This window comes from Olea europaea, unplaced genomic scaffold, assembly GCF_002742605.1.
Source record: "Olea europaea var. sylvestris unplaced genomic scaffold, O_europaea_v1 scaffold1435, whole genome shotgun sequence".
Taxonomy (NCBI): domain Eukaryota; kingdom Viridiplantae; phylum Streptophyta; class Magnoliopsida; order Lamiales; family Oleaceae; genus Olea; species Olea europaea.
Window position 1 is genome coordinate 350,409 of NW_019231887.1, and position 26,506 is coordinate 376,914.

The 26,506-nt window shown below is 36.7% G+C and overlaps 2 protein-coding genes and 1 pseudogene across 2 annotated transcripts; all 3 read left to right on the forward strand.

The window, feature by feature from the left end:
* Positions 1-3,418: 3,418 nt before the first annotated feature.
* Positions 3,419-5,203, forward strand: LOC111375956 (pectinesterase-like). Its single transcript, XM_022998880.1, has 2 exons — positions 3,419-4,395; positions 4,489-5,203. The coding sequence occupies exons 1-2, from the start codon at positions 3,492-3,494 to the stop codon at positions 5,187-5,189; spliced, it is 1,605 nt and encodes a 534-aa protein (XP_022854648.1). The 5' UTR covers positions 3,419-3,491; the 3' UTR covers positions 5,190-5,203.
* A 4,770-nt stretch (positions 5,204-9,973) lies between these two features.
* On the forward strand, positions 9,974-15,118 carry LOC111375966 (annotated as a pseudogene).
* A 2,898-nt stretch (positions 15,119-18,016) lies between these two features.
* LOC111375999 (putative GTP diphosphokinase RSH1, chloroplastic) lies at positions 18,017-25,918 on the forward strand. The gene is made up of 22 exons (XM_022998927.1): positions 18,017-18,317; positions 18,438-18,616; positions 19,260-19,433; positions 19,835-19,900; positions 20,174-20,266; positions 20,391-20,522; positions 20,676-20,777; positions 20,862-20,939; positions 21,013-21,084; positions 22,128-22,235; positions 22,380-22,477; positions 22,749-22,809; positions 22,893-22,955; positions 23,043-23,099; positions 23,213-23,314; positions 23,460-23,618; positions 23,745-23,876; positions 23,949-24,035; positions 24,146-24,217; positions 24,630-24,716; positions 24,803-25,259; positions 25,810-25,918. The coding sequence occupies exons 1-22, from the start codon at positions 18,293-18,295 to the stop codon at positions 25,887-25,889; spliced, it is 2,484 nt and encodes an 827-aa protein (XP_022854695.1). The 5' UTR covers positions 18,017-18,292; the 3' UTR covers positions 25,890-25,918.
* Positions 25,919-26,506: the final 588 nt, after the last annotated feature.

A 26,506-nucleotide genomic window follows, 5' to 3' on the forward strand; every position in this document is an offset into this window, starting at 1 on the left:
TTGTTGGTCACTAGAGATCTTCTCATCACAGTTGTCTAGATCCTGAATCAGTTTAGTGAATTTATCAAGGTTTTCTTCTAGGCCAGAAGAGGGATCAAATCTAAAGTTGTAGAATTGCCTTAGAAGATAACACTTATTGGGCATGGATTTAGTAGAGTGTTCCTAGTTTAGTCCACAAGGTCTCAGCAGAGTTTGCTTCTGCAGAAGTAGTGGCTTCTGCAGAGGTAGTGGCTTCTGCAGAAGTAGTGGCTTCTACTTTCCTAATCACACTATCAGACAAATGAAGAAAAATGGTACTCCATGCAGTATCATCTAGTTCTTTCCTCCTATATGCACTTATTTCAGCAGCCCATGTCCCATCAAGGGCTGCAGCACATCTTTGCTGCAGTAACAGGGCTCTCATTTTCTGGCGCCAGAGAGCAAAGTCTCCAGTGCCATTCCATGTTTCTATATCTAACTTATATGAAGTGGACATAGTAGCAACTACAGCATAATAGCATGCAAAGATAATATGCAGTATAGTGTGTGGATGATTCAGGTAGATAATGTGATTTACAGGTAAATGAATTTCTGAACTAAACACGAGAATACAGATATTCTGCTTTAATGATACAATTTTCAGAATAGTCTAATATTAGTTTGAAAGAGGTCTAAGGAGTGGTGACCCTTTCAAACCCACTGCTCCCTCAGATTCCCAGACCTTCAGAGAGATCTTGCACAAAGGTAAGTCGTGGAGGATCACTTACCTTAATGACCAGTTCCAAGATTAACAAGAACCAAATGTAAATCGATAAGAGGGTTCAGAAATATACCATACACTGAAACTTTAAAGTTTCAGTAGAGAGACATCATCAAGATACCAGGAGAGTAGTTCGTCTTTGAGAATGAGTGGAAGGAACCAGTGAGTTACTAAAACTCGGTGTGAACTCAGCCAAATCGGAGCGAGTCAACTCAACTCGCCAAACACAGTTCGAGTCAAACCACTCAGACAAAACTCAGTTCTGAGTCAACTCAGAAATTTCAGAAAAACGGTAACAGTGAACGGATCTCCTTTAATAAACAACAGATCCAACAGAAACTATCAAGAACCAATAGTAGATCCAACCTATAGTTGAATCGAAGGTTTATTCCATAGTATATACCTTTGTAAATATCGGATCTTAATCTTTAAAGAAGAATTTACAGATCTGAAGTTCTTTTAAAAAAAATTTTATATATGCCAAGAACTAGGGTTTCTTGAAAAAAGGAATTTTACAAAAAAATGAAATCAAAAACACACGGTTTCAAAAAAATGCTCTGATACCACTGTTATTTTTGAAACCTTATGGTTTGATCTAATTTGAGTAAAGAACATTTAAAAAATTACAGAATCTAAAGAACAAGAACACAGTATATGTTTTTGCCCTCGAAAGGGCCCGGATGTTCGGTCGTAGACCTAGTCACCCGTTGAGCATCCACTAAGGGATTTAGCTCAAAGATCCACTAACATCAACCAAGAATCAGTTTACAAATGTACGAAGAAATGTTTGATTTCTTCGATTTTTCTCTCGCCTCTTTTTGTTGAAAAATCCTCACTCAATTGATCTTTCTATATCTCGCACTAAGCAATCAGGGATTACCACTAAGAACATCAACTATCAATCACAAAGATTAATTTTAGATTACAGAACAAACCCTAACTTTTCACTCAGAAAAGTGAAGAGACGGAGAACAAAGAAAATGAAAACTACTTCTCCGTATGAACAGGGCCAAGGTCAAATATATATATCTGTCCACACCAATGGTCAAGATCAAGGGCTGGAATGAAGCCACGTGTGCAACTGATTCTCATCCCAGAAAAGAGGCTAAAGTCGTGTTGTATAAAAAACGTGTTTTCATCTAATTAATCAGCAACCCGGTTGCAAAATTGGCCCAGCATAAAATGGCCCAACAAACAAGATTTAGCGAGGCAGCCCAAAACTTTTAACAAAACATTCCTTTATTCTATGGCTAAGTGCCCAGGGGAAACTACTCACGGAAGATAGGCTGCCATATTTTACAGGAATTGTGTTTTTTGTGAGTCACGTATGGAAACAGGAAAGCATTTATTTCTTTCAGTGCTCTTTATCTTCATCCACGCCTACGTGGGCGAGCATTAAAGATTGGTTGAGGATTAGAAGATTGATGACCACAATATCTAGTGCTTTGAAATGGATCAAGAAGGAGGTTTGATGTACTTCTTGGCAAAGTAAGACTAAGAAAATTGCATTTGCTTCCACCTAATACCACATATGGATGGTGAGGAATATAAGGGGTTTTGATGATATTAGACTCACTTGGATAGCATTGTAAGACAAATCAAAACACACATACAAAGATATGTTTTATTTGTATCCGTACGTTTTGATTCACTTTGAGACTTTAGCATTGGGTTCATAGATCGTATTGTCTGTACATCTTCTCATTTTGTTAGCCTTGGATATGTCCGGAGTATTAGCATATGTTTCTTGATTGTTGTTTGCCTAGGAATGTTTGGTGTACTTATATATGAAGTTTTTGATTAATATAATTTTACATTTAGCGATAAAAAAAAGAAAAGAAAGAGATTTAAGACTGATAGAATTCAACAAAATTCTACTGCATAAGAGCCGTGTGAGATGGTTAAAGCGAAAAAGAGAACTCAAAGTGGAGCCTCCCTAAATTTTAAGATACCACTAGTTACTTACTATAGAAACGGTCGCTATAGCTTCAAAATTCCTCTACCTAACCTAGCCCTTGTCCATGTACCACAAATATTCTGTCAATGCTCAATAAGGTAAGGAAAATTAAAAAAAAAACACATCAGAATTCAATCAAGTTCATTTATTAGATAAAAGATTGCCTATTTATGTAACAATTCTGCTATACTGTCATGGAGGGTGGAGGAGAGGAGTTTTTTGGCCTTTTTTTTATTCATATGGCCCCACTCCCATGTGAGTATCAGTCAACAAAGATATCAATTCTCTGGCAAAAGAAACTTAAATCTTTAAGTAATTCGATCGTGCACCGATACCTTTCTCTTACATTTTCAATGGATAAACATTGTCACTTTATGTTTCACAAGAATTACAAAACTTTTCACGACACATACTCAAATACTCGTTGATTTTCAATTTTAAAAAAATTAACCAAATCTTTATTTTTTTTGTTACAAAAATTAAAATCCAAGCACCACCAACCCAGTTCATGAATGTGACAATATGTATTTATTCAAAATCCAGGCTTCCACGAGTAAGAACCAATAAATACTGACCAGTCCCATTCTCTTGTAATAAAATTTACAAATAGATTTTGTAATAAGATCAAAATTCACTCCCACCCAGTTCATTTAAATATCCCAACAATCCAACCCCATTAGCCCTCACAAATTTGAACACTCCAAAATGGACGATATTTTCAGACCAAAATCCAAGCTCATTTCCTTGTCATGTTTATCTCTTGTTCTGTTCCTACTTTTCCTTCTAATTTCCCACATGCACACCCCAATCAATCAACACATTAATTCAAGATCAATACACATTCACAAGCACATTCAAGTAGCGAATACACATTGTCAAGGCACATTGTACCCAGAATTATGTGTCTCTACACTCTCTACATTCCCAGATCTTCAAGAAAAGTCTATCCCAGAAGTTATCTCTGCCCTTGTGAATGTCACCAGGACGGAGGTCCTGGTTTGCGCTTCCAACGCCACTGACCTCCGCCGGAAACTCAAGAAACACCATTCCATTGATAGGAGAGCTCTCGACGATTGTCTCGAGCTATTTTCCGACACGGTGACTGAGCTAAAAACTACACTTTCCAATCTAGCAGAAAACTCTTCTGAAGAAAAACATTATACAAATATACAAACTCTTCTTAGCGCTGCAATGACGAATCAATACACTTGCCTTGACGGGTTTGCTTATAGTAAAAACAATACTCGCCGGTACATTCAAGGCCGGCTGAAGAAAATCTCCATGCATTTGAGTAATTCACTCGCCTTGCTCAAGAAAATCAAGATGGAAAAGAAGGGTTCGAGAAATACAGAACTGTTTGATGGATACGGGTCGATGAAAAATGGGTTCCCAGTTTGGTTGAAGAGGAAGGACCGGGCACTTTTACGGGCTTCGGTGAATCAAACACAGTTCGATTTGGTGGTGGCGAAAGATGGTAGTGGGAATTTTACGACGATAAATGAGGCCTTAAGTGCAGCGCCGAATAATAGAGACAAGAGGTTTGTGATTCACATTCGGGGCGGAACGTACTACGAGTACGTTGAAGTAGAAAGGAGAAAGAGCATGATCATGTTTGTAGGAGATGGAATTGGAAAGACACTTATAAAAGGGAACCGGAATGTTGCCGATGGCTGGACTACTTTCCGATCTTCCACAGTTGGTGAGTTCTGGACTCTCTTTTACTGATTCTGCATGTTAGGTAGACATTATTAGACGACCTTTTAGTGTTTCTGCATGTCCTTTGAACTTGCAGCGGTGGTGGGAAGTGGATTCATCGCCAAAGGCATCACATTTGAGAACTACGCCGGGCCGGGCAAACACCAAGCAGTGGCTCTAAGAAGCAGTGCAGAGTTCTCCGCCTTCTACCAATGCAGCTTCGTCGGATATCAAGATACTCTCTACGTCCATTCCTTCCGGCAATTCTACCGTGAGTGCGACATTTACGGCACAGTCGACTACATCTTCGGCAACGCTGCCGTCGTTATCCAAAACAGCAATCTATACGCGCGAAAACCTAACGGCAAACAGAAGAACACATACACCGCCCAAGGAAGGGACGATTCGAACCAAAACACAGGGATATCAATTCTGAATTGCAAAGTGGCCGCCGCCTCCGATTTGATTCCTGTCCAGTCCTCATTCCGAACCTATCTCGGCCGGCCGTGGAAACAGTATTCCAGGACTGTATATCTTCTGTCACATATAGGGGATTTGGTGGAACCGGCGGGTTGGTTGGAATGGGATGGGACTTTTGCACTGGATACGCTTTATTATGGAGAGTATAGGAATAGAGGCCCCGGATCAAATACGACTGCGAGAGTGCGTTGGGCGGGTTACCGAGTTATTAACAGTTCAACTGAAGCGAGTCAGTTTACTGTTGGTAATTTCATACTGGGAAATCAATGGCTGCCGGCGACAGAAATTCCGTTCTATTCCAATTTAACAGCCACTTGATTTTTTTTGTTGTGGGAGTAATGGGATGCTAATTATTATTATTATGGATAATTAGATGGAGGAATTTTCAGATAATTCCTTAATTAACTCATTAGCGCTGTATTGCGTCGGTTGAAAAATTATTTTCTCCCCACTTGCTTTTTTACCTAATATTATTTGCGTCTCGATTGCTAATTACTTATCGTGTGATTTGCATAGACTTGTTTGAGAGGGGATGAATTTATTTATTTAAAATTGTGTTTGCAACACGCCTCCTCAAGCAGGTCGAATTTAATCTTTTTTATGATGCATGTACGGATTTTATAAATGGATAACAATAAGGTATGAAATCCAATATCTTTGCTGGTTTAGAAGCGTAAATTGGATCATGAAGGACCACACTTGACCCGTCATGATACAAGATTTACTTTAGTGGAGGAAATACACGAAAATGGCTCTTCCACTTTAGCAAAATTTGACATTGGCCTTTGACCCATTAAATGAATTAAAAAAAAAATTAAGTTAAAAAAAAAACTTCATAGTAAAAGACCATTGTACCTTTCATTTGAAAATCTCTCACCGACCAGTGCAGAAATTCGACCGACTGACCACCGGAGTTACACCAACGTCACAATCAACGACCATCATCTACACCGAAAATAAAATAACCAGTTAGTTTTCATCACTTTTCTCCAGTTCATTCGGTTCATGGTATAGCACTTTCCTTAGTAATTTTGGTTTAATTAGATCCATGAGCATGAGTAGTTAGATTGTGGGCATGCTGGAGTGTGAAAAATGTGAATTTTTGGCTTTTTTTAAAACTCAGTGGTCGGGAATGGCGGTTTCTGGCCGCCGACTGTGTTAACAGTCGATAAACCGACTGTTAACAGTTTGGGTAGTCTGGGCCGGTTAACGAACCGCCCAAACTAAATATTTAATTTTAAATTTTTTATAATTTTTGTAATTAATTAAATTTTTTATTTGATTAAATAGTAATTATGTTATTTTATTTATTTAATTTTTTTATCATTTGTCAATATAATATAATAATTGAAATATTGTAAAATTAATAATGTTGATTATTTTTTTTATGAAATTATCTTTAATTTATTTTTTCAAAATTTTTTAATGAAATTATCTATAATTTTTTATTTCAAATTTATTTGATTTTTATATTTGTCTTTTATATAATTTAATAATTGAAATATTGTAAAATTAACAATGTTGATTCTATTTTTTTTTTATGAAATTATCTTTAATTTATTTTTTCAAATTTATTTAAATAATATGAATAGTCTTTACATTTTAAAAAAAGGTAAAGTAATTATTTATTTAATTTTTATATTTGTCTTTTATATAATTTAATAATTGAAATATTCTAAAATTAACAATGTTGATTCTTTTTTTTTTATGAAATAATCTTTAATTTATTTTTTCAAATTTATTTAAATAATATGAATAGTCTTTACATTTTAAAAAAAGGTAAAGTAATTATTTATTTAATTTTTATATTTGTCTTTTATATAATTTAATAATTGAAATATTCTAAAATTAACAATTTTGTGTTGTTCCTTTTTTTGAAATAATCTTTAATTTATTTTTTCAAATTTATTTAAATAATATAAATAGTCTTTACATTTTTCGAAAATGTATTTAATTTGAAATTTTTTGTTTGTAAAAATATTTTTCAAATAATAATTATTTTATTTAATTATTTAATTTTTATAATTTCCTTTTTTATATAATTTAATAATTGAATACATAATATTGTTCGAAATTAACAATTTGTTTTGTTCCTTTTATTGTTCTTTTATGAAAATCTTTGATTTTTTTCAATTTATTTAAACAATATTTATATTCTTTAAATTTTTTGACAATACATTTAATTTGATTTGTTGTTTTTTGTAAATATATTTTTTAAATGTAATATTTGTGATTGTATGGTAGTTAGAGTTCGGTTCTCTTGATTTTGTGAGATTATGCTTTCTTTTGTTATTTCTTGTTCAATGCTATAACATTTGAATTTTTGCAAGATGGAGTATCATTTAGATGCAGAGTTGAGACGGATGTCGGGGAAAGCTACTTGGAACAGTAGTTTTGAGAGTTTTACTGCTGTGTTGGAGCTGCTCGATGATCAGCACGGAGATATGCTACGACAGTCCTTCTTGTGGCCACTGTACCAGTTGCGAGAGGTGCAGTACTCAGGACAAATCATTGATGCACTTCTATGTCGGCTTCTGAGGCCAGTCGACGGCGATTCCCTCCAGTTCGACCTCGGGGGCAAGGTCGTCAGTTTCTCGATGTTTGAGTTTACATTGATCACTGGATTGAGGATTACGGGCGACGATGCAGCCATGGAGAGAAGCAGTAGGCTGTATGAGACGTACTTCCACGGACATGGGTCGGTGCTTCTACCCGACTTGATGGTCGCGATCAGGGGATGCGACCATATGCTAGATAGATTGAAGCTTAGGCTGGTCTACATCCTCGCGAGTGTGATGAGGTGTCATCACAAGAAGACTGCCATCGACATTTTTCATTTGCAAGTTGTTGATGACATCGATGCGTTCAACAACTATTCGTGGGGCCGAAGATGCTACGAAGACACCGTACATGTGTTCACCAGATCGCACTCGAGGATCAGGGGGTCGATGTGTAAATACGATACATATGGATTGCTGTTAGCGGTGCATGTAAGTGTTTAATATAATCAAAGTTAAAGTTTTAGTGTATTACATTAATACTTAATAAGTGTATGTGTTACAGATTTGGGTGTATGAGACAGTTCCTGTACTGGGGGCCCACTTTGCGCAGCGAGGGGAGACACGCTGCCCTCAGATGCATCATTGGAGATCATCGTGAGCGGAGGGATGTCCTACTGGGAAGCAGTTATCGGCCCTCCTCGACGATCCTCAGGTAAGTATTATGCATTTGTGATTTATATTATACGTAGTTTAAAATTTTGTTTACATGATCATTAAATAGTTGAAATGTCAATATGTCAGCTTGAAGTCATACCTGAGTTGATGCCATCGATGGAAGAGGAGGCTCGGGGTCTTGTGCGGGATTTAGGCGTTCTGCACACCCCAAATGAGGAGATGCCTGATCCGAGCTTGGACAGAGATTGGGTATGTGAATGAAATATAATTTATTGAATATGATCGACATATAAATTTATTGAATAATTTTTCATTTTATTTATGTAGGAGGGCGGTCCAGCTGATCGACGATCACTTCCGCCGAGGGCATCGCCGCCACCATTGGTATCATCTCCGTCGAGAGTATCGTCCCCGCCATTGGCATCACCTCCGTCGAGGGCATCACCGCCGCTAGTGGTATCACCTCCGCCGGGGCCATCACCGCCGCCATTGGCATCACCTTCGTCCAGACACCTCCCCCATGTGTCTCCGGGGCACAGTGATGATTTGTATGCCCGTTTGACTGGATTTATAGCGGAGGAGGTCGGCGCGCTACAACGAGATTTGACGGAGAGGGTCGATGATCTGGGACGAGAGTTGACAGGGAGGGTCGACGATCTGGCAGGGAGGGTTGACTATATGACAGGAAGGGTCGACGATATAGGACGAGAGTTGACGGGGAGGGTTGACGATCTATTCCATGATGTTGGAATACTACAGTCTTCCGTTGTCGACCTTCATGATACAGTAGCGGCGCTTAGAGGAGATTTAGCTGGCAGACGATGGGGGGACAGAGGGGATGGCGGAGATCATGATCGAGAGGGTGGCAGAGATGGTGATGGAGAGGGGGGTCACCCACATGTTTGGCGTGATGAGACATTGGAGTCATTGTGGTTGTCTATGGAGGGGGTGGCCCCGATGGGGATGGGAGAGGGGACTACGGAGGGGGTGGCCCCGACGGGAGGGGCGGAGGAGGTGGCGACGGAGGGGGTGGCCCCAACGGGAGGGGCGGAGGAGGTGGCGACGGAGGGGGAGGCCCCGATGGAGGAGACGGAGGAGGTGGCCCCGGAGGTCGAGAGGACGCCCAACGTGATTGAGGGTAAGAGATATGCTGTTGATGAGACGGAGCAGGTGGTCGGCAAGAGGTTGAGAGTGCCGTCACAGTATGTTGTTTCCCCCTTCACGGCTGAGGCTAAGAGGAGGACGTTCATCGATGGGACGTACCCGAACTTATTCAGAGAGGTGGACACAATGCCAAGTGGAAAGCGTTCGAGACAGAGTGGAGGAGAATTATCTCCGGGTAAGTATTGTATGATTTTAATAAAGCACTGTACTCTAACTCGTCTACGCTTATTTTAATATTTCCCTCTTTTTTACAGAGTTAGCCGCACGATAGGACAAAGGACGGTCTCGGACCCTTACAAGTGGTTCCACGATATCACCACTGCAGGAGCTTGGCTCGCTGACGATGTAAGTGAAATATTCATTTCGTGTTTTTTATGTATATGTGACTTTGTGTTTATTAAATGAATAACTCATACTTTTTTGGTGTTTCCTGCTGCAGCACATCGACTTAGCCATGGACTTGCTGCGAGATCGAGCTCAAAGACATTCAAAATCATTTGATGTCCATGGTCGAGTCATATTAAACATCGAGTTCCTGGGTGCTGTTACCATAGAGTATCAGTCGCTCGCACTTAGGGGTAACGAGTACACGGTGCCAGAATATATGCTCGAGTGGGTGATAGGACTGTCACCGAGTGTCGGGGGAAAATCATGGGAGGGTTGTACACATATGTACATTCCAGCGTGCATCAATAAACACTATGTTACGCTGGAGATCCTTTTTGCTGACTCGACTATATATGTGTACGACCCAGATCATTCATGTTTGACACAAGGCCAGTTGGAGAAAAACCTGAGTCCATGGCTGTAATTGTTCTTATGATGGCCAGACGAGCGAGGATAAATATACAGGACAGATTGCGGATCATTTGGAACACGACGACAGCGCGACAATCCGTAAGGTAAGTGCTTGAACGTTGTTGTGTTTATCTTTCAGATTTAGTTTTTATTTACACAGTACTAAACTGATTCATTCTTGTTCAATTGCAGCGGCGAATGCGGCATATTTGTTATTAAGTACGTTGAATTTTTAAGTATATGACATAAGGTTGATGAAATCAACCAATCGTGGATACAAAACTGGAGAAAGAAGCTAACATGTGATTTGTTCGAATTTAATGCTGACCCATAAATTTCATTTATATATATGTAACATTTCAATTGTAAATTTAATTATTTTTGTAATTATGAAATAATTGTAAATTTGTGTTCAATGTATATAACATTCAAATTGAAAATTTAATTATTTTTTGTTATTTTACCTGTATGCCGAGTATGGAACTGTTTTTTTCATATGAATTATTATAAATACCATTTATAGAGAATAAATATTGAATATGGAAGATTTATAAATAACAAATATTGAACAGTGTAAAGTAAAATGAAATATTATTCATTTCACGTACCTGTCTAGTCGTCATTTAGGGAAATTTGACTGGTACAAAATTACCGAGTATGCCTTACGGCTCTGCACCGGCCACACCTACGCGGTCGAGGAAACTTTTCGGTAGATGGTATTCTAGATGTATTTGGACGTCCAGGATCACGCGGTTCAACTGCTGGTGGTAACAAATTATGAAATGGGAGAATGTGCTCGGAAACTTTCCACTCGGCTTCATTCGGTAGAGGAAATATAGTCTCGGCATATGCTGTTCTCCAAGACTCAGTCGTATAATACAAAGAGCATAACGTTCTTGCAGCAAAGCCTCGATACATGGCCACCGCAACTGCATGCTCACATAGAAAACTCTCCAACTGAAATCTCGTACAAGTGCATGTGTTATCAGTCAAGTCCACCATATATGCCGTATTACGTGCACATTGCACGGAGAAGCGAAACTCATCTAGTGCTTCCACATTCAACTTCCTCGCAACCTCTGCCGCCTTAAACAGTTTCTCCTCTTGAGCTGGGGCCAACACGCTAGTGCAACTCTGTGATACCGCACGTCGGTCATGAAACCACTGTTGTAGCTTGTTACGAATGTTCTCAATCATTGCGAGAATTGGTAACTCTCGATCCTTCTTAAACAATGCATTGAGAGACTCCGCGTTATTCGACGTCATCATGTTGTATCGACGTCCTGGAAAGTATGACCGCGCCCAATGTTCGATCCCCATCTTCGTCAGATACTCCAACGCCGGTAATGATTTACTTCCTATCTCGAGCAAGAACTTATTACACTCTTCAGCACTGTAAGCTTCGGCTGCTCTCCTGAACAATGAAACGATGCTTGTACCCCGATACCTAGTCTTCAAATTACCTTGTATATGGTACATGCAATACCCGTGATGTGCCTCGGGAAAAACTTCAGCGATACCGTTTATTATAGACTGTCCTCGATCGGTTACAAAGGTAAGGTCTTCGACTTCCCCGATCACTTCCCTCAGTTTAGAAAAGAACCAACGCATGGACAGATCATTCTCGTTGTCGACTATACCGAATGCAATAGGGTAAATTTGGATGTTGGCATCTTGATATGTAGCAATAATTAATTTGCCTTGATATTTAGCTTTCAGAGTCGTACCATTAACTAGAATTACGGGTCGCATTGCATTTCGAAAATCTCGAATACATTGTCCGAGAGCCATGAAAAAATACTTAAAACAATTATCGCCCCCCGTCTCAATAAAAAATGCCGTGCCAATATTAGTTGTCCCCATGTTATGACAATACTTAGCCAATTTAGCATAGCACTCTTCAGCCGATCCCATTAAATCATCCAACGCACATTCTTTGACCTTCCATGCTTTCTGATAGCTCATGACCACTCCGTACTCTCGACGGACGTCGTTAATGATGTCCAAAGGTCTGTAGATCGTTCGTGGATTCTGATACTTGTGCATTATCTGTCGACCAATAAACCATGCTCGAGCTTGCCTGTGATCATTTCGAAGAATTCCCACTTCACAAGTATGTTCCCGTAAATACTTGCGAATTACGAAGCACTCATTCGTGTTCATCTTAGTTGCTCTCAAGTGCCAATTGCAACTGTCTTCGACGCAAGCAACTGTCAACAATGATTTGTTTGATTTCTTTACCTTGAACTCAAAGTTATATTTTAATGCCAGCCGGTGCACAGCTTCTTGCAAATTTTTCTTGATTTCAAACAGTTGCTCGACCTGCAAGTCCTCATCATCGGGAGCCACACGGGAAAAATTGGAGGACGGTCCACTTGTTCCAACCTGTGAGCTCCCACCAGGCTCGTGTCTCTGTCGGGATAAAGCAATCAAATTCTCATTTGTAAACTCGTTTATGTTCTCATTGTCTTCAACTGTCGACGAAATTCTGCGCGTAACAGCGACATCACGATCAGAAGCAACTGTCTCAGGAATACCCACATCATCCGCAAGAACTATCTCCACTGTCTCCCAAAAACCTCGATCATTGTTATCCGCCCTATCTGAATCTTCGCGTTCACCTTCGATAACATCCTTCGTAATTAAAGTCACACCAAGAACAGTCGGAGTCTGATGTATTTTATTCAATTCTAATAGATAATTCAATTCAACATCATTAGTAACGAATATCAGTGGCATCGGAATGGATGAATCCCCATAACTGTTAAATAGATATCTCAATTGCATATCGTATTGAGATTGATCGACATTCAGCTTATTTTGCAAATCGTGGTACATTTCTAAGTATGATGTACTCTCTGTTACGGGAATTGCAATACAACCACGTATTTCACTCGTCCATCTCCATTCCCATCGATTATTTTCATTCAATTCAAAATCACCGAAATAACACACGGGGATTATCATATTTGCATGAGAAAATGGTTTTAGTCAACTTCAAATATTAATTATAAGAAAGAAAAAGGCGTTAAAAATTAGCTGCAGCCAATTTGGCTGTTTAACAGCCAAGCAGTCGGACTGTTTTCGACTGTTTGTTAAGCTTTACCCAGTTTAACGTAGGAGAATACCGTTCTAAAAACGAAATTAAACATGCGTAATTTAAACGTAAGTTATACATCTGTTTAATTTTTTTGATAGGTTCTGTTAAAAAAAATCTATGTTGACATAAAATTTCTCTATTTAAACGTATACCAATTTACTTAAAACGAAATTAAACATGCGTAAATGTATTTACCGATTTGAAGTAATTGATGTGAAAAAATTTCCAGTTTCAATATTCCAAAGTTCTTCTAGATTTTGAGGTTCAAGCAGATGAAAAGATGAGAGTTTTTTCTGTGTTGGAAGCTCGTTTTGAAGTTTTTATAAGTGGGGAAATGTTTGGTTTTCAATTATTAACTAAAAGAGTAGTATAGTCCTTTCAACAATATATTGTTTTGTAATTGTACAAAACATTTAAGGGCATCATTGTCTTTTACCATACAAGATGCCAATGTCATAATATTCATGATTTTGGAAGTTAAAGTGGAATTTAACTCCTTTGACTAGGTCAAACTTAAAAGTACCCCACTTTAATGGGCAAGAGATTTGGCTCAATTAAATCCTAGTCAAGTTATCGGTATGTCCACACTGCGGTGCTAAATTCAGTTGTAAACATGGTTCTAATTCGATAATATTATATTAAACCATTTGGAATCGAACTTCAAAACAAGTACCTAGTAAAATTTGCACTTTTATGTATATAGGATATCTTTAAAGATAATATATAAGACATGCCGGCTTCTTGTTCCGAGTGGAGACTTTGTCACCAGAGAAATGAACGTTTAGACAAGTACTAATCTCAGTCTTTTCACTTCTGAAGCATGGATTACAGTCGGCGATATGGACGGCCTTGTAGTTCTGGGTGGATGAACTATCAATGGTAGTAGAAAGGCTGTGTGGAAGTTTGTGAGCAAGAAAAACAATGGCCATCTTCTTCCTGTTTTAAGTACACCTCTCATTTGTTAAGGCTTGAGTTCTATTCGAAAAGGTCATTCCTGTTAAGAAGATTAACGAGCACCCTATTGTTTTAAGTATCATTTTTAACTAGCAAGGGATATTATCTTCAACATACCTTGCAACATGTCTCATTTTAACACACCAATCTTGGAATCCAAATACTCGTTTGAACTTTAATATTATCGACTTGCTCATTTTTTTAAATCACTTGTGATTCCATCAAATGTGAGCCACTCAAACCTTTATACGTTAATCAATATTTTTACACAAAATCAATGTGAGATTTTACCCTTATTATGCGCGCAATAACTATATCAAGACTAGTATAACTTTCTATCATCTGCTCAAAATGCTCATAACTTTCCGTATCTTACCTCTGGGTAAACATAACTTGTTTACCTAATGTCATGTTGCATTTTCACTTTTCTCAACATAATTATTGTCGTGGTGCATTCTATTTTACTTAAGAAGGTAAAAAATGTGGTTATGCACCACATCAACTTTGTGAATGGCTAATGTTTCCATAGTAAGGGGTGACTGACAGTAGCAATGTGGCATTCTCATTCATCAGAATTACTGCCCCCGGAAAGAGCGTAAATACTCATGGCTGCCACTTTAGTAGTTCCACTAATGTCAACATAACTGATTCAACCACTGGAACTGGCGATGACTGCATTTCTGTTGGACATGACACCTCCAAAATTCTCATTGCTAGATTCAACTGTGCCCTGGAAATAGCATCAGGTCAATTGAATAATAACACACAATTTGTGTTGCTTTGATTTATTTCGAGTTGTCGATGAATTTTATTACAATGTGCAGTATTGGTAGTCTCGGAAAGAGGTCCGATGAGGAAGATGTGAAAGGAGTGACTGTGAAAAATTGCACACTTATGGAACAACAAATGGCGCAAGAATCAAAACCTACCATGCTTCGCCTCATATCCAAGCTTCTTCCATTTTTTTCAAAGATCTATTTCTCCATGATGCAAAAAATCCCATCATCACAGATCAGCATTATAACTCCAAGAAAAACCAATGTGAATATTATTAAGACATAAAGTTTCATCTTAAAAGATGAATCCTTATTAAGAAGACTAGTTCAAACCTTAATAAACATTACCATTAACATGTTCATGTAAAATGGTGGCTTGTTTGAGCACAATTTCGAAGTTCATGTGTTCATTTGAGCTTTATTTGGATTGAATTGCTCGTTTAAGTTTAAAAGACACTGATATGATATTAAGAATTGAGACTTCATCTCGAAATGTAAAGCTTATTAAAAAGAGTGGTTCAAACCCTTATAAATATATTATTAGACATGTAATATCACCCTTAACAAATATAGGGTCGGCCTCTTGGCTACATAATTTAGGTACTCGTGCGGACTTTTTAGTTAGTCTAAACCCCTACGATGCTTCTCTAAAGTAGTATTCCCAAGGGTGGTGGGAGGGGAAGCATTGAGAAAGCCCTGAATCGTATTTTGATTCATTGCTCATAATCAATCTGTATCGTTAAAAATGTTGCTAAAAATTGTGTCTTTGTCACTTATTTTGCAGCCATCTAAGGTGAAGATCAGTGATGTACGCTTTATACGCGCAAGGGGTACTTGTTGAGAAATGGTTGTTCAAAACCAACAAATTGAATGTGGAATGAAAAATGGGAATGGTGGCTGCAAGTTAAGCCTATGCAATCGCATAGGCTATTTGCCCATGCGGTTGCATGGCCATAGCTAGAGACTAGAAGGGCATTTTGGTGTATACCATGTGACCGCATGGTAGTAGATTTTCGATCGTTTTATGGCCTTTTTGGCCCTTGTGAATTAAAATTGGTGACTTTTCATACAATTTTTGGCACCATTTTTGCATGTCGTCGAAGCTTATACATGTAGGAAATCTTTGGCTGTTGTGAATTAAAATTGCTTTTATTTATTTATTCAATTTTTATAGAAAATCTTATCAAGAAAGTTACCTTAAATCAATTTTCTTTAAAAGCTCTTTTAACCAAATAAAGTACTTCCAAAATCCAAACATGTTTAGAAAACTTTTTAATCTCAAAAACAGTTTTGATTAACTTTTCAAAACTTTGTCAAATGAATCCTAAATATGCAAATAAGAGATAGAAAATGATAATATACGACAAAATCTGGTCGAGTTTCACGTAACAAATGCTCATTTATCGTTTTCCAATAATATTTTGAATTTGTTTACAATCTATGTCAATGTGCATGCATCTTATATGCTTTCAGTACAGAAACCACTATGGTTGACTGCAGTGGTCAACTATTATCCCCTCATAAAGCTGAAAAATCATAACAATTGGGCATATTCGTGGGACTAACTTTCGGCACGTCCGATTGTAATCTTTAGGACTGTTTTATCCATTTAGGAATTGAGTTCCCACACTCAATTTCATTTTTATTTGGTCAACTTTGTTGCCTAGTAAAGTGGATTAGACGACATTTTCATCTGAATGAGAAACTATTATCCATGTTGAACAAATCCATCTGAATGAGCGGTATCTATATACATGTGCTTGAAATACATATGTTAACATGTATGTAAAGATAAAAATGAACATTCGACTTTATTTAGATCGTGTTTGATTTAGTATTTAAAAATCAAAATTTTAATAAATTTGATTTGATTAAAAGTCTTATTGAAAAGTTCATGAAAATTGTGAATTCCTTGAAATGTGCAATTAGAAACGAGTTTGGAAAAAAACAAAATGAATTTTAAAATATAGAGGCTAAACTGGATAATGAATTGATCCGATTAAGAAGAAAGGAGTGGGGGTTTTCGTTAGTCAATTTTAATTCTAGAAACACTTGTATCGAACGTTGATTGATGTATACTAATTCAAGCCTCTAAGTTACGTCCATATATAGGTACCTTCTCTTCGAGGAAGTATATTCCTATGTGAATTGATATGGAAAAGGGTCTCCCCTACTTGAAGTTGGATTTTTATTGTAAAAGGGGGAATATGCCATTATATTCATACGACTACTCCTCTCTTACCTAAATGTGTAGACTTCAATTTTGTTATTATATGTATGCTTTTACCTTTTTCACATTTTCTTGCATTGCTTTCTCTATGTTTAAGTTATATTTATGGTTCATTTTAAAGAATATATCGAATTATCATGGTTATAATCACTTTGACGAGGTTTATGCCTCTCCTCAAAGCATTAAATCCATATATGTTGTGTTGCTAGGAGAATTTGAATTTATAAGAAAGGTGTCATAGAATTTGATTTTCTTTATTACATAATAAGCGTAGTTCATGTGAATTTCTTTTCATATTTTGAATTTTTTTAGTTTTTAAAAAATAATATAATCAAGCATCAAAAGGGATAAGGGAAAGAAGAAAAATATTTTCTTTGCATTGACCAATTTATTGATTTACGAATTAAACTTTGGGAGTTAATTGAGCTTTAAAAGAAAAGGTTTGGAAAAATAAATTTTTAAGACAACCTAACGTGGCAGTAGTTAAAATTGAGTTACTTTAAATAAATTCAATCATTAAAATTATAAATTTAATTGATCTATATCTACTAAACATAAGATTTAACTTGAGATGGTAGATGAATTAATTTAGACAAATATTTGTTATAAATTATATTTCTTTAAAAATTAGACCAGTTACTTGAAACAGTCTCGTCAAGATTTGATGTATAGATAACTCTAAATAAATTTGATTAATTATATAAGTCACAGAAAAACTTGTCTCAAGTCTTGTTCTATCTAATAAACTTATAAAAGTCAAAAAAATTTGATTGAAATTTTATATAAAATGGCCTACCTAGGTCAATTCGTGGGGGTGCGATCACGTTCACTTAAATCATACCTTAATTTTCTGCACACAAAATTAGCCCACAGAGAAATAATGAAATATTATCAAAATAAATAAAAATAAAAATAAAAATATCTTCACCTTAAGGCATTTATGTGGTCTCGACTGAAACTCCATTTTATCCCCCCCCGCCTCTCTTTGTTTCTCACTCTAGATTATCTCAATCTCTTTCACCACCTGCCTTCAATCCACCCCTTAACTAAGCCCTCTCTAATTTTGAATAACTAGGTTTTTTCTCCTTTAGCCGAATAGAAATCTTTTGATTCTATATTTTAGTGAGCTTTGGATTCTGCTTATTTGATTTTTGTTTCAGAACTGTAGTTTAGTGTGCGTTTCGTTCAATGCGTGTTTTGTGGACCGATGCTTCGAATTAGAAATGGCTCCTGCTGCTTCAATGTCAGGTCCGTATTACTTTCCGCTCTGATGTTGATTTAGTTTGTAATTTGGTTGAGCTAGTGTGTATTTTTCGGAAATGTTTGATTAATTTTGTGCGATTGAGATTTTTTTTTCGATTTTGGCAGTGTCTGTAGAATGCTTGAATATATTTAAGTTCTGGAAAGGGGATGTGAGTGGAAAATATGATTGCAGCGTGCTCTCGTGTGCTTCTAAGGCTCCAAGAGCACTCACGGGATTTCTCGCAAGCACCGCTCATCCTTCGCACCATTGTGGAAGAACTGCGAGAAGAAATCACATTTCATGTGTGAGTATTTACCTGAATTTTAGAGATTTTATGCATCAAAATTCATCACATGGCTGATCAAGAACACATAAGTTTCGAAATGTTATCGCGCTATATCTAGCCAACTTCAAATTTAGTATGAACAAGGCTAGGTTTGTTGTTCTATATCTAGATTTTCTTTTGGAATTGCTATTTTTCTTTTCTTAGGAAGGTTGGAATAGTTAATTTTATAGAATAATTTAGAAATTTTAAGTCCTACAAAAAATTGTATTTAAGCGAACCAGTTGATGAATATCAGAATGGATGTAGTTTTGAGCAATGAGAGATTTTTCTGAGGAGTTCTTATAGGATAGAAATCGTGGCTGATGTAAGTTTGCTAAGTAATTGAAAGCATGGAAGTGTTAAATAATCTGTCTTGTGTTTATTTAGCTGAGTGTTTGCTTGTTTCTGTAATTTCTGACTGTTAATGTGTACTTAAACTCGTCTTTGCTTTGTATATCATTGAGTTCTATATGAGTACTCATTCCTTCCATAGCTGAAATGTGATTCACAAATTTATTATCTGTTATTTCTATTTTAATCGCAATATATGTTTGTTTGCCTTCACCAGCAGCAAGTGGCCTTCTCTTTTTCTACTCCTCAATCGTTCTTTTACTTGTGCCAGAAATATGAATCCCATTATTTGGGAGGATGGTATTCACAGGAAGCCTCAGACTCCATCCTTCCACAAAAGCTCTTAAGCTCGAGAATGGTTCATTTGGCTACTGGAAAATGTAATTCGCGTAGTGTACCATCTTCTTCACAAGCATGCGAGGTTTCTCCTGACAGCTTGTGGGAGGTATGTGAAATGACTCATTTTTCATCAATTGTTCGCATAAAAATGTAATTTATGAATCTAAAAAACTATATAAAATCCATCTCAGATAACACGATAATGATTACTATTGTGAAAGGCAAAAGGTAGCAGGCATGGAAGATAAATTAAGAAAGAAGATTGAATGGCATGATTACTATAAATCTTAAATCTTGTCGAAAAGTAGGACATGAAATGATGATGTTGAAAAATGCGATTTCTGGTGAAACTCTCGAGCTAATTGCACTTGAGTCACAAAGCTAAAAGAATCCATATATTTGCCCTGATAGCAGGGAAAGGCTTGATCTGAACATGACAGTTCGTTTGAGTGCCAAAAATGGAGTAACAACTTTGCAGTACTGATGCAATTTTTTTCTTTGTATCAGGATCTCAAACCTACCATCCAATATCTCTCATCAAAAGAATTGGAATTGGTTCGTAATGCGCTGAATGTAAGTTTATTTTGTTCTTCATAAATTCTTAGTTGCTCTAGTTGTTATTATCTTCTAGTTCTCTGGCCTCAATGCTCATTTTTTTTTATTTTTCTCGTTTTCCTATATTTCTTAATTTACCTTTTTGCCCCTCAACCTCTACCTCCCATATTTATAAATTTTTGACTCCTACGGAAGAGATACTGCTGAGAAACTCTTGTGTCGTACAGTCAGGAAGGATTCAGTTGTCAAACCTTAATTCTATGTCGTTTTCTTTTTTGGCTTGTTACACAGCTTGCTTTTGAGGCCCACGATGGTCAAAAGAGGCGCAGTGGAGAGCCCTTTATTATTCACCCAGTTGCAGTTGCACAAATTCTTGGAGAACTTGTGAGTTATGCAGATTAATCATCTTTATCTATCTCTATAGCTGATGAGCGTTTGATTTTCTTTTATTATTTGGCACTTGATTTGATTATGACAATCACTTTTTACTTAATTTCTGTCATTTCAGGAATTGGATTGGGAGTCAATTGCTGCTGGTTTGTTACATGACACGGTGGAAGATACAAATATTGTTACATTTGAAAGAATAGAGAAGAATTTTGGCTCTACTGTTCGTCACATTGTTGAAGGGGAAACTAAAGTTAGTTTCATGCACTTTATTCTTTTATAGCTTTTTTCTTTTTTCACACGTTATTTTCTTATTTCCCTTTATCTAAATCTCCTCTTTAGTGTTAAGTTGACACTCATTGTTGAACATTTAATACTCATAAGTTATTTGTCTCTGTTAATCCAGGTATCGAAACTTGGGAAACTTAAGTCTAAGGATGAGAATCATTCTGTTCAAGATGTCAAGGCAGATGACCTCCGACAGATGTTTCTAGCCATGACCGAAGAGGTATGACACTTGTATGTGTAGACATATAGTAATATCATTGTTTCTGCACTACAATCTGTAACAACAAAGTGTTGGGTGTTTCAGGTTCGCGTTATAATAGTCAAATTAGCTGACAGATTGCATAACATGCGCACGCTTTCGCATATGCCTCCACACAAGCAGGTGTATATATTGGAACTTTTGTTCAATTACTATCTGATTCCAAATTGTTCTTAATGGTATCTATCGTGTCCAGTCCAGCATAGCCCTGGAGACACTGCAGGTTTTTGCTCCTCTGGCAAAATTGCTTGGAATTTACCAAATCAAGGTACGCTATTTCCTACTATGCTGATTGTTGTTAAATCATCTTGGATTACATGATATAAAGCTTTGTGTGGTATCTCTACCGACCTTTAAAATAAATACCATGTTCTGCCCACATTATCCAAATTCTATTTTAGATTATTATTGTGAATTTGTGATTGACATCCGTTGAGGCTTATAGAATTAATTTTTGAACCCATAATATGTATTATGTTCTGCCTTCAATTCTGTTTTGTTTCATGTGCTTTCTACCAGGAAATTCTCATTGTTGTTTCGCTACAATTAACTATTAATTGTCATGTTGCTCTGCCCCTACGTTTACTGATTTACGTCCCTGGGGCTTAAACCCTATACTAGACTGTATGTGGGCCCAATCAAATCGCTTATTTCCATTTTTTGCACCTTTGGCATCCAGATGACGACCCAAGGTTTACCTTTTCATGGCATCTATTCAACTAGAACACATGAAATGTTGGACATTCCATTCTTAACTTCACTAAAGTGGTCAACTGGAAGCTGGAGTAGGGACATCCTAGATCTATATTGAACGGCTGTTAATCTCCTTCACCATTTGATTTCTATGCCAAACTATTTTTTTATTCTTCTGTGCAAAATTTTTAGTAAATAATTGGTCATACAAATGATTTAAAAATCTATAATAATTAAACTTCAAATATTCTATAAAGCTATATATTCGCACGTGACACGGGCACTATAAACCTTTTTTTTGCTGTAGTTGGAACCTGTACAATTAATCTCACTCTGCGTATCCAGTAATTATTTGTACGCCTACCATATCTTTTATCTTTTCATCTCCACCCCAGATCGATCATTTCCTTTGTTGTTACAGGCCACATTTAGAAAGGTCCTATGCAGGTCAACAATCACTTCTAGTGCCATTATGTGATTTCCCTGGACATAAAACTGCTTTTAACTAAACCTTGTCATTTCACCTGCAATACCTTCTCTCTACACAATTTTCCTGTACTTGGGTATATGGTTATTATATTACATTTTCTGCTTATCTTTCCATTTTCTTTCTTGCAGTCAGAACTTGAAAATCTGGCATTTATGTACACAAATGCTCAAGATTATGCTAAGGTCAGGATAAGAATTTCAGAACTTTATAAAGAACACGAGAAAGAACTTGAAGAGGTAATTTACGTTATTCTGTGATCCAATATGTGATAGTGCAGCAAGCTAATTTTCGGATGCATTGATGGGGGTTATATGACTTTTTGGTTGTACTTTTTAATTTATTTCAGTGTAATTTACTGAACTCTTTTGTTCTTCCATTAGGCAAACAAAATATTAATGAAGAGGATTCAGGATGACCAATTCCTAGATCTTATGACGGTGAAAACTGAAGTTCAATCTGTATGCAAGGAACCTTACAGGTGATCCTCGACCTTGACCTCTTTCTCTCTCATTTCAGATGCATTGATTTATTTGTGTATGTTCGTCATGGTGAATGTCTGTTCTCTTTTCTGTCCTTCAAATTTTTAGTTACTGCCCTGTTGCGGTATAACCCCAACCATCAACCACCAACCTCATCTCTTGGAATAGAACTTGAACTATTAGATGTACAGAAATTCCACTTATTGATATGGAAGTCTGCATAGAGTAATGGAGATGTCTCTGACTCTAAATTCTTTTATATATATGCAGCATCTATAAAGCTGTACTTAAATCTAGAAGCTCGATAAATGAAGTCAACCAAATTGCACAGGTATTGCCATCATTTTCCTCCATCATTTTGATGTGCCATTTTCTGTTACAATCTCTCACTTCTCTGAATATTTTTCCTACCAGCTTCGAATAATTATAAAACCGAAGCCATGCGTTGGAGTCGGACCCCTGTGTAATGCACAGCAGGTAAACTGATATCTAGTTTAAAGCATCTAACGTCGCGTTCTAAATTACAGTCCTAATTTATCTCTCTAACTGAAATTTCCTTTGCAGATATGCTATCATGTTCTCGGGCTGGTGCATGGAATTTGGACTCCTATTCCTCGAGCTGTATGTCTGTTCATCCCCTTGTTTTTAGTTTCAAGATGCTTTTACTACATATTGTTTGTACAGCATATTGAGGTGTATTTTTTCCTTTTTCCCTTTCATTGTTTGGGAACCAGATTAAGGACTACATTGCCACCCCGAAACCTAATGGCTATCAGAGTCTTCATACTACAGTTATACCGTTTCTTTATGAGAGTATGTTTAGGTTGGAAGTTCTGGTTAGTCATTTTGATCTCTCTAATTTTAAGCTCTATCTTGAGCATCATCTAGATGCTTATGGTATATGATTATTAGTTGCATGTTCTCTCATCATATGTCACTTGCAAGGAATTCAATTTATTCTTATATTACTTTGGTTGGCAGATTAGAACTGAAGAGATGGATTTGATTGCTGAAAGAGGGATTGCTGCACATTATAGTGGGAAAGTTTTTGTGAATGGCTTAGTTGGACATGTTATGCCAAATGGCAGTAGCACCCGAGGGAAAACGGTTTGCCTAAATAATGCCAATGTTGCCCTCAGGGTAGAATATCTTTTTACTCTATAGTTTCACATGTGGAAATCATTCTTCTGTTAGGGGGTCTTAGATTAAGTGCTTTGTACTTGACTGCATCACTAATTCAATGGTGGTACTCCCTTTTGTCTTCAGATAGGCTGGCTGAATGCAATTAGGGAATGGCAAGAGGAGTTCGTTGGGAACATGAGCTCCAGAGAGTTTGTTGACACTGTCACCAGAGATCTTTTAGGCAGTCGTGTCTTTGTATTTACACCCAGAGGAGAGGTAATAGTTATCATTGATGTTGCGGGAAAAGGAACTGTGTCGAATGCTTATTTAGTTCTTAATTTCCTACAGATTAAAAATCTACCTAAAGGAGCGACTGTCATCGATTATGCATATATGATACACACTGAAGTTGGCAACAAAATGGTGGCTGCAAAGGTAATGGTTCTGTGTCTGAAGTATATTTTTTATTTATGAATTCTGGTTACACTGTTGCAACTTTCTTCTGTCTGAATTCTGGTCTAAATGCCAAAATTTTCTTTTTGCAGGTCAATGGCAATCTTGTATCTCCAACACATATTCTTGCTAATGCTGAAGTTGTGGAGATAATAACTTACAATGTTAGTTGATGTGAATTTTTGACTTGTGTTTGACCCCTTGTAGATCCAATCTACTTCTTGCATGGTTAGCTTCGTATCAATTATCATGCGTGGCCTACTTGATGAAACTGGGACATCTGCTAGTTTCAAGTTTTATTTTTATGATATATAGAGTTTGATGCTCAGATATACTCATCTGAAATCGAACTTGCATGTTCATGTTCCTACACCATTTGGGAAGTTTAACATTTCTCTGTTATTTTTTGTTAGTCTATTATTTTCATTAAGCAGCGTGTGTTACTCCCTTGTGACATTTCCTGTCTTCTTGAAGTGAATATCCCCTTTTTCTGGCTTTTGCATTCTAATGGTAGAATATCTTATCTAGTTGTGTACCATTTCCTACATACAGCTTACAAGTTTTTTCCCTTTTTAGGGGCTCTCAAGTAAATCTGCCTTCCAGAGACATAAGCAGTGGCTGCAACATGCAAAAACACGCAGTGCACGACACAAGATAATGAAAGTAGGTTTATCTCTGCCTCAGAACATATGTCGGTTTACCAACAACTTGTGTTAGCCTTTTTAATCTGGACACCATACTCTTCTCAGTTCTTAAAGGAGCAAGCTGCACTATCAGCAACTGAAATAACTGCTGATACGGTGAAGGAATTCACTGCTGAATCTGAAGAGGAAAGTGAAGTGGAAGAGATCGTGAATTACTCTAAAGGGGCTAAACACACTTGGGGGAATATATTGAAGAATATTGTGCAAATGTCATCATCGAAGACGAGTGGTGAAGATATTTTTCAGTTCAATAAGAGGGGCATTCAGATTGCTAAGGTTAATGGGATTCATAACAAGCACATGCAGCATGTGAGTTTGAGGGCCAATGAAGAAGTTTTATCTCAAGGCAATGGTGTTGCCAAGATGATTCTAGCCAACATTCCAATATACAGGGAAGTTTTGCCTGGGTTAGAGTGCTGGCGAGCTAGCAAGGTTGCATCTTGGTGCAACCTTCAGGGGCACTCTGTCCAGTGGTTCTGCATAGTGTGCATAGATCGAAGAGGTAATGTTTCATACTGCTATGCTACTTTTAGGTCTAGTGCATGTTTGGCTAAGCTTAAAATGTTTAGTCGTAAGTGAATAAGTGAGTTTTATAATAAATAATTTTTTTATTTGGTCAAAATTTCTAGTTACTTGTGTTGACTATAAAGCAAGACCTAATTTCAAATTATATATATATATTTTACTTTAGAAGTAGAAAAAGGGTAAGCTATCCAATCATGTTTGTGAAAGCTTAGTCAAACACGCTGAACCTTCTCATCCTTATTTTAAATGTACGAGGCATATTTTGATGGTGAATCAGGTTGTATCAATATTTTACAATTTCATATATTGGCTAATTGATAGGTCTTATGAAATATTCTTCCTATGTTTATGATCAAAGATCAAAATCAAGGGAACTTTATTTGTTGTGGTGATTGGAAGATTTAACTGTTTTGGAAATACTATTATGCTTCTGTGTAACTTGGCTGTAATATGCATTCTCAACTCTCTACATGATGCATTAGTAACCTTCTAATTATGCGGTTCAAAATTTTATCAATGACTGCCAGGTATGATGGCAGACATCACGGCTGCATTGGCAGCTGAAGGAATTACCATATGTTCTTGTGCGGTGAGCTCAAAAAAATAATATTGTTTTCTTTTTATTATTATTATTTTTTTTCAAAACGCCTTTGTAGCAAATATTCAATGACTCGTACTTGCCACAAGCTAAAATTAATTTTTACATCATAATTTATCTACGTCATATTTCACACTGGTCAAATTTTTTCTTTTGCCACAATACTACAAACCAGCTAACGTTCTAATATCCCTTGTTTGGAATTAAAAATATTCTTTTATTTGTCTAAAGAATTTTTGTTGTTCATAGAAAAATAGAAAGCAAGAAACCCCCAAGTCTTAACATGATATTAGAGCCCATCATGTTCCAACAAGCGATTCAATCCGATTAAGACTTAATAAATGAGCATGCAAATTTCAATATTGGTCTGCTTAAACGAGCAAATAAAATAAGCATACATATTTCAAGATTGGTTTGTTCAAACGAGCCACTATCATGGATATGTTAAGAGATAAAATTTCGCATTAGATAAAAATGAAAACATAGACAAACTTATAAGACTTTAGATTACCCTTCTTAATAAGGTTGACATTTTAAAATGAAATTTGAATGAGAAACTATTATCCATGTTGAACAAATCCATCTGAATGAGCGGTATCTATATACATGTGCTTGAAATACATATG

Bases quoted from the DNA above. Each gene is read 5' to 3' on its own strand.
- LOC111375956 (XM_022998880.1), top strand. From the start codon at position 3,492: ATGCACACCCCAATCAATCAACACATTAATTCAAGATCAATACACATT. The intron at 4,396-4,488 runs GTGAGTTCTGGA...TTGAACTTGCAG, and splicing joins TTTCCGATCTTCCACAGTTG to CGGTGGTGGGAAGTGGATTC.
- LOC111375999 (XM_022998927.1), top strand. From the start codon at position 18,293: ATGGCTCCTGCTGCTTCAATGTCAG. The intron at 18,617-19,259 runs GTGAGTATTTAC...TACTTGTGCCAG, and splicing joins GAAGAAATCACATTTCATGT to AAATATGAATCCCATTATTT. The intron at 21,085-22,127 runs GTACGCTATTTC...TCTTTCTTGCAG, and splicing joins TTGGAATTTACCAAATCAAG to TCAGAACTTGAAAATCTGGC.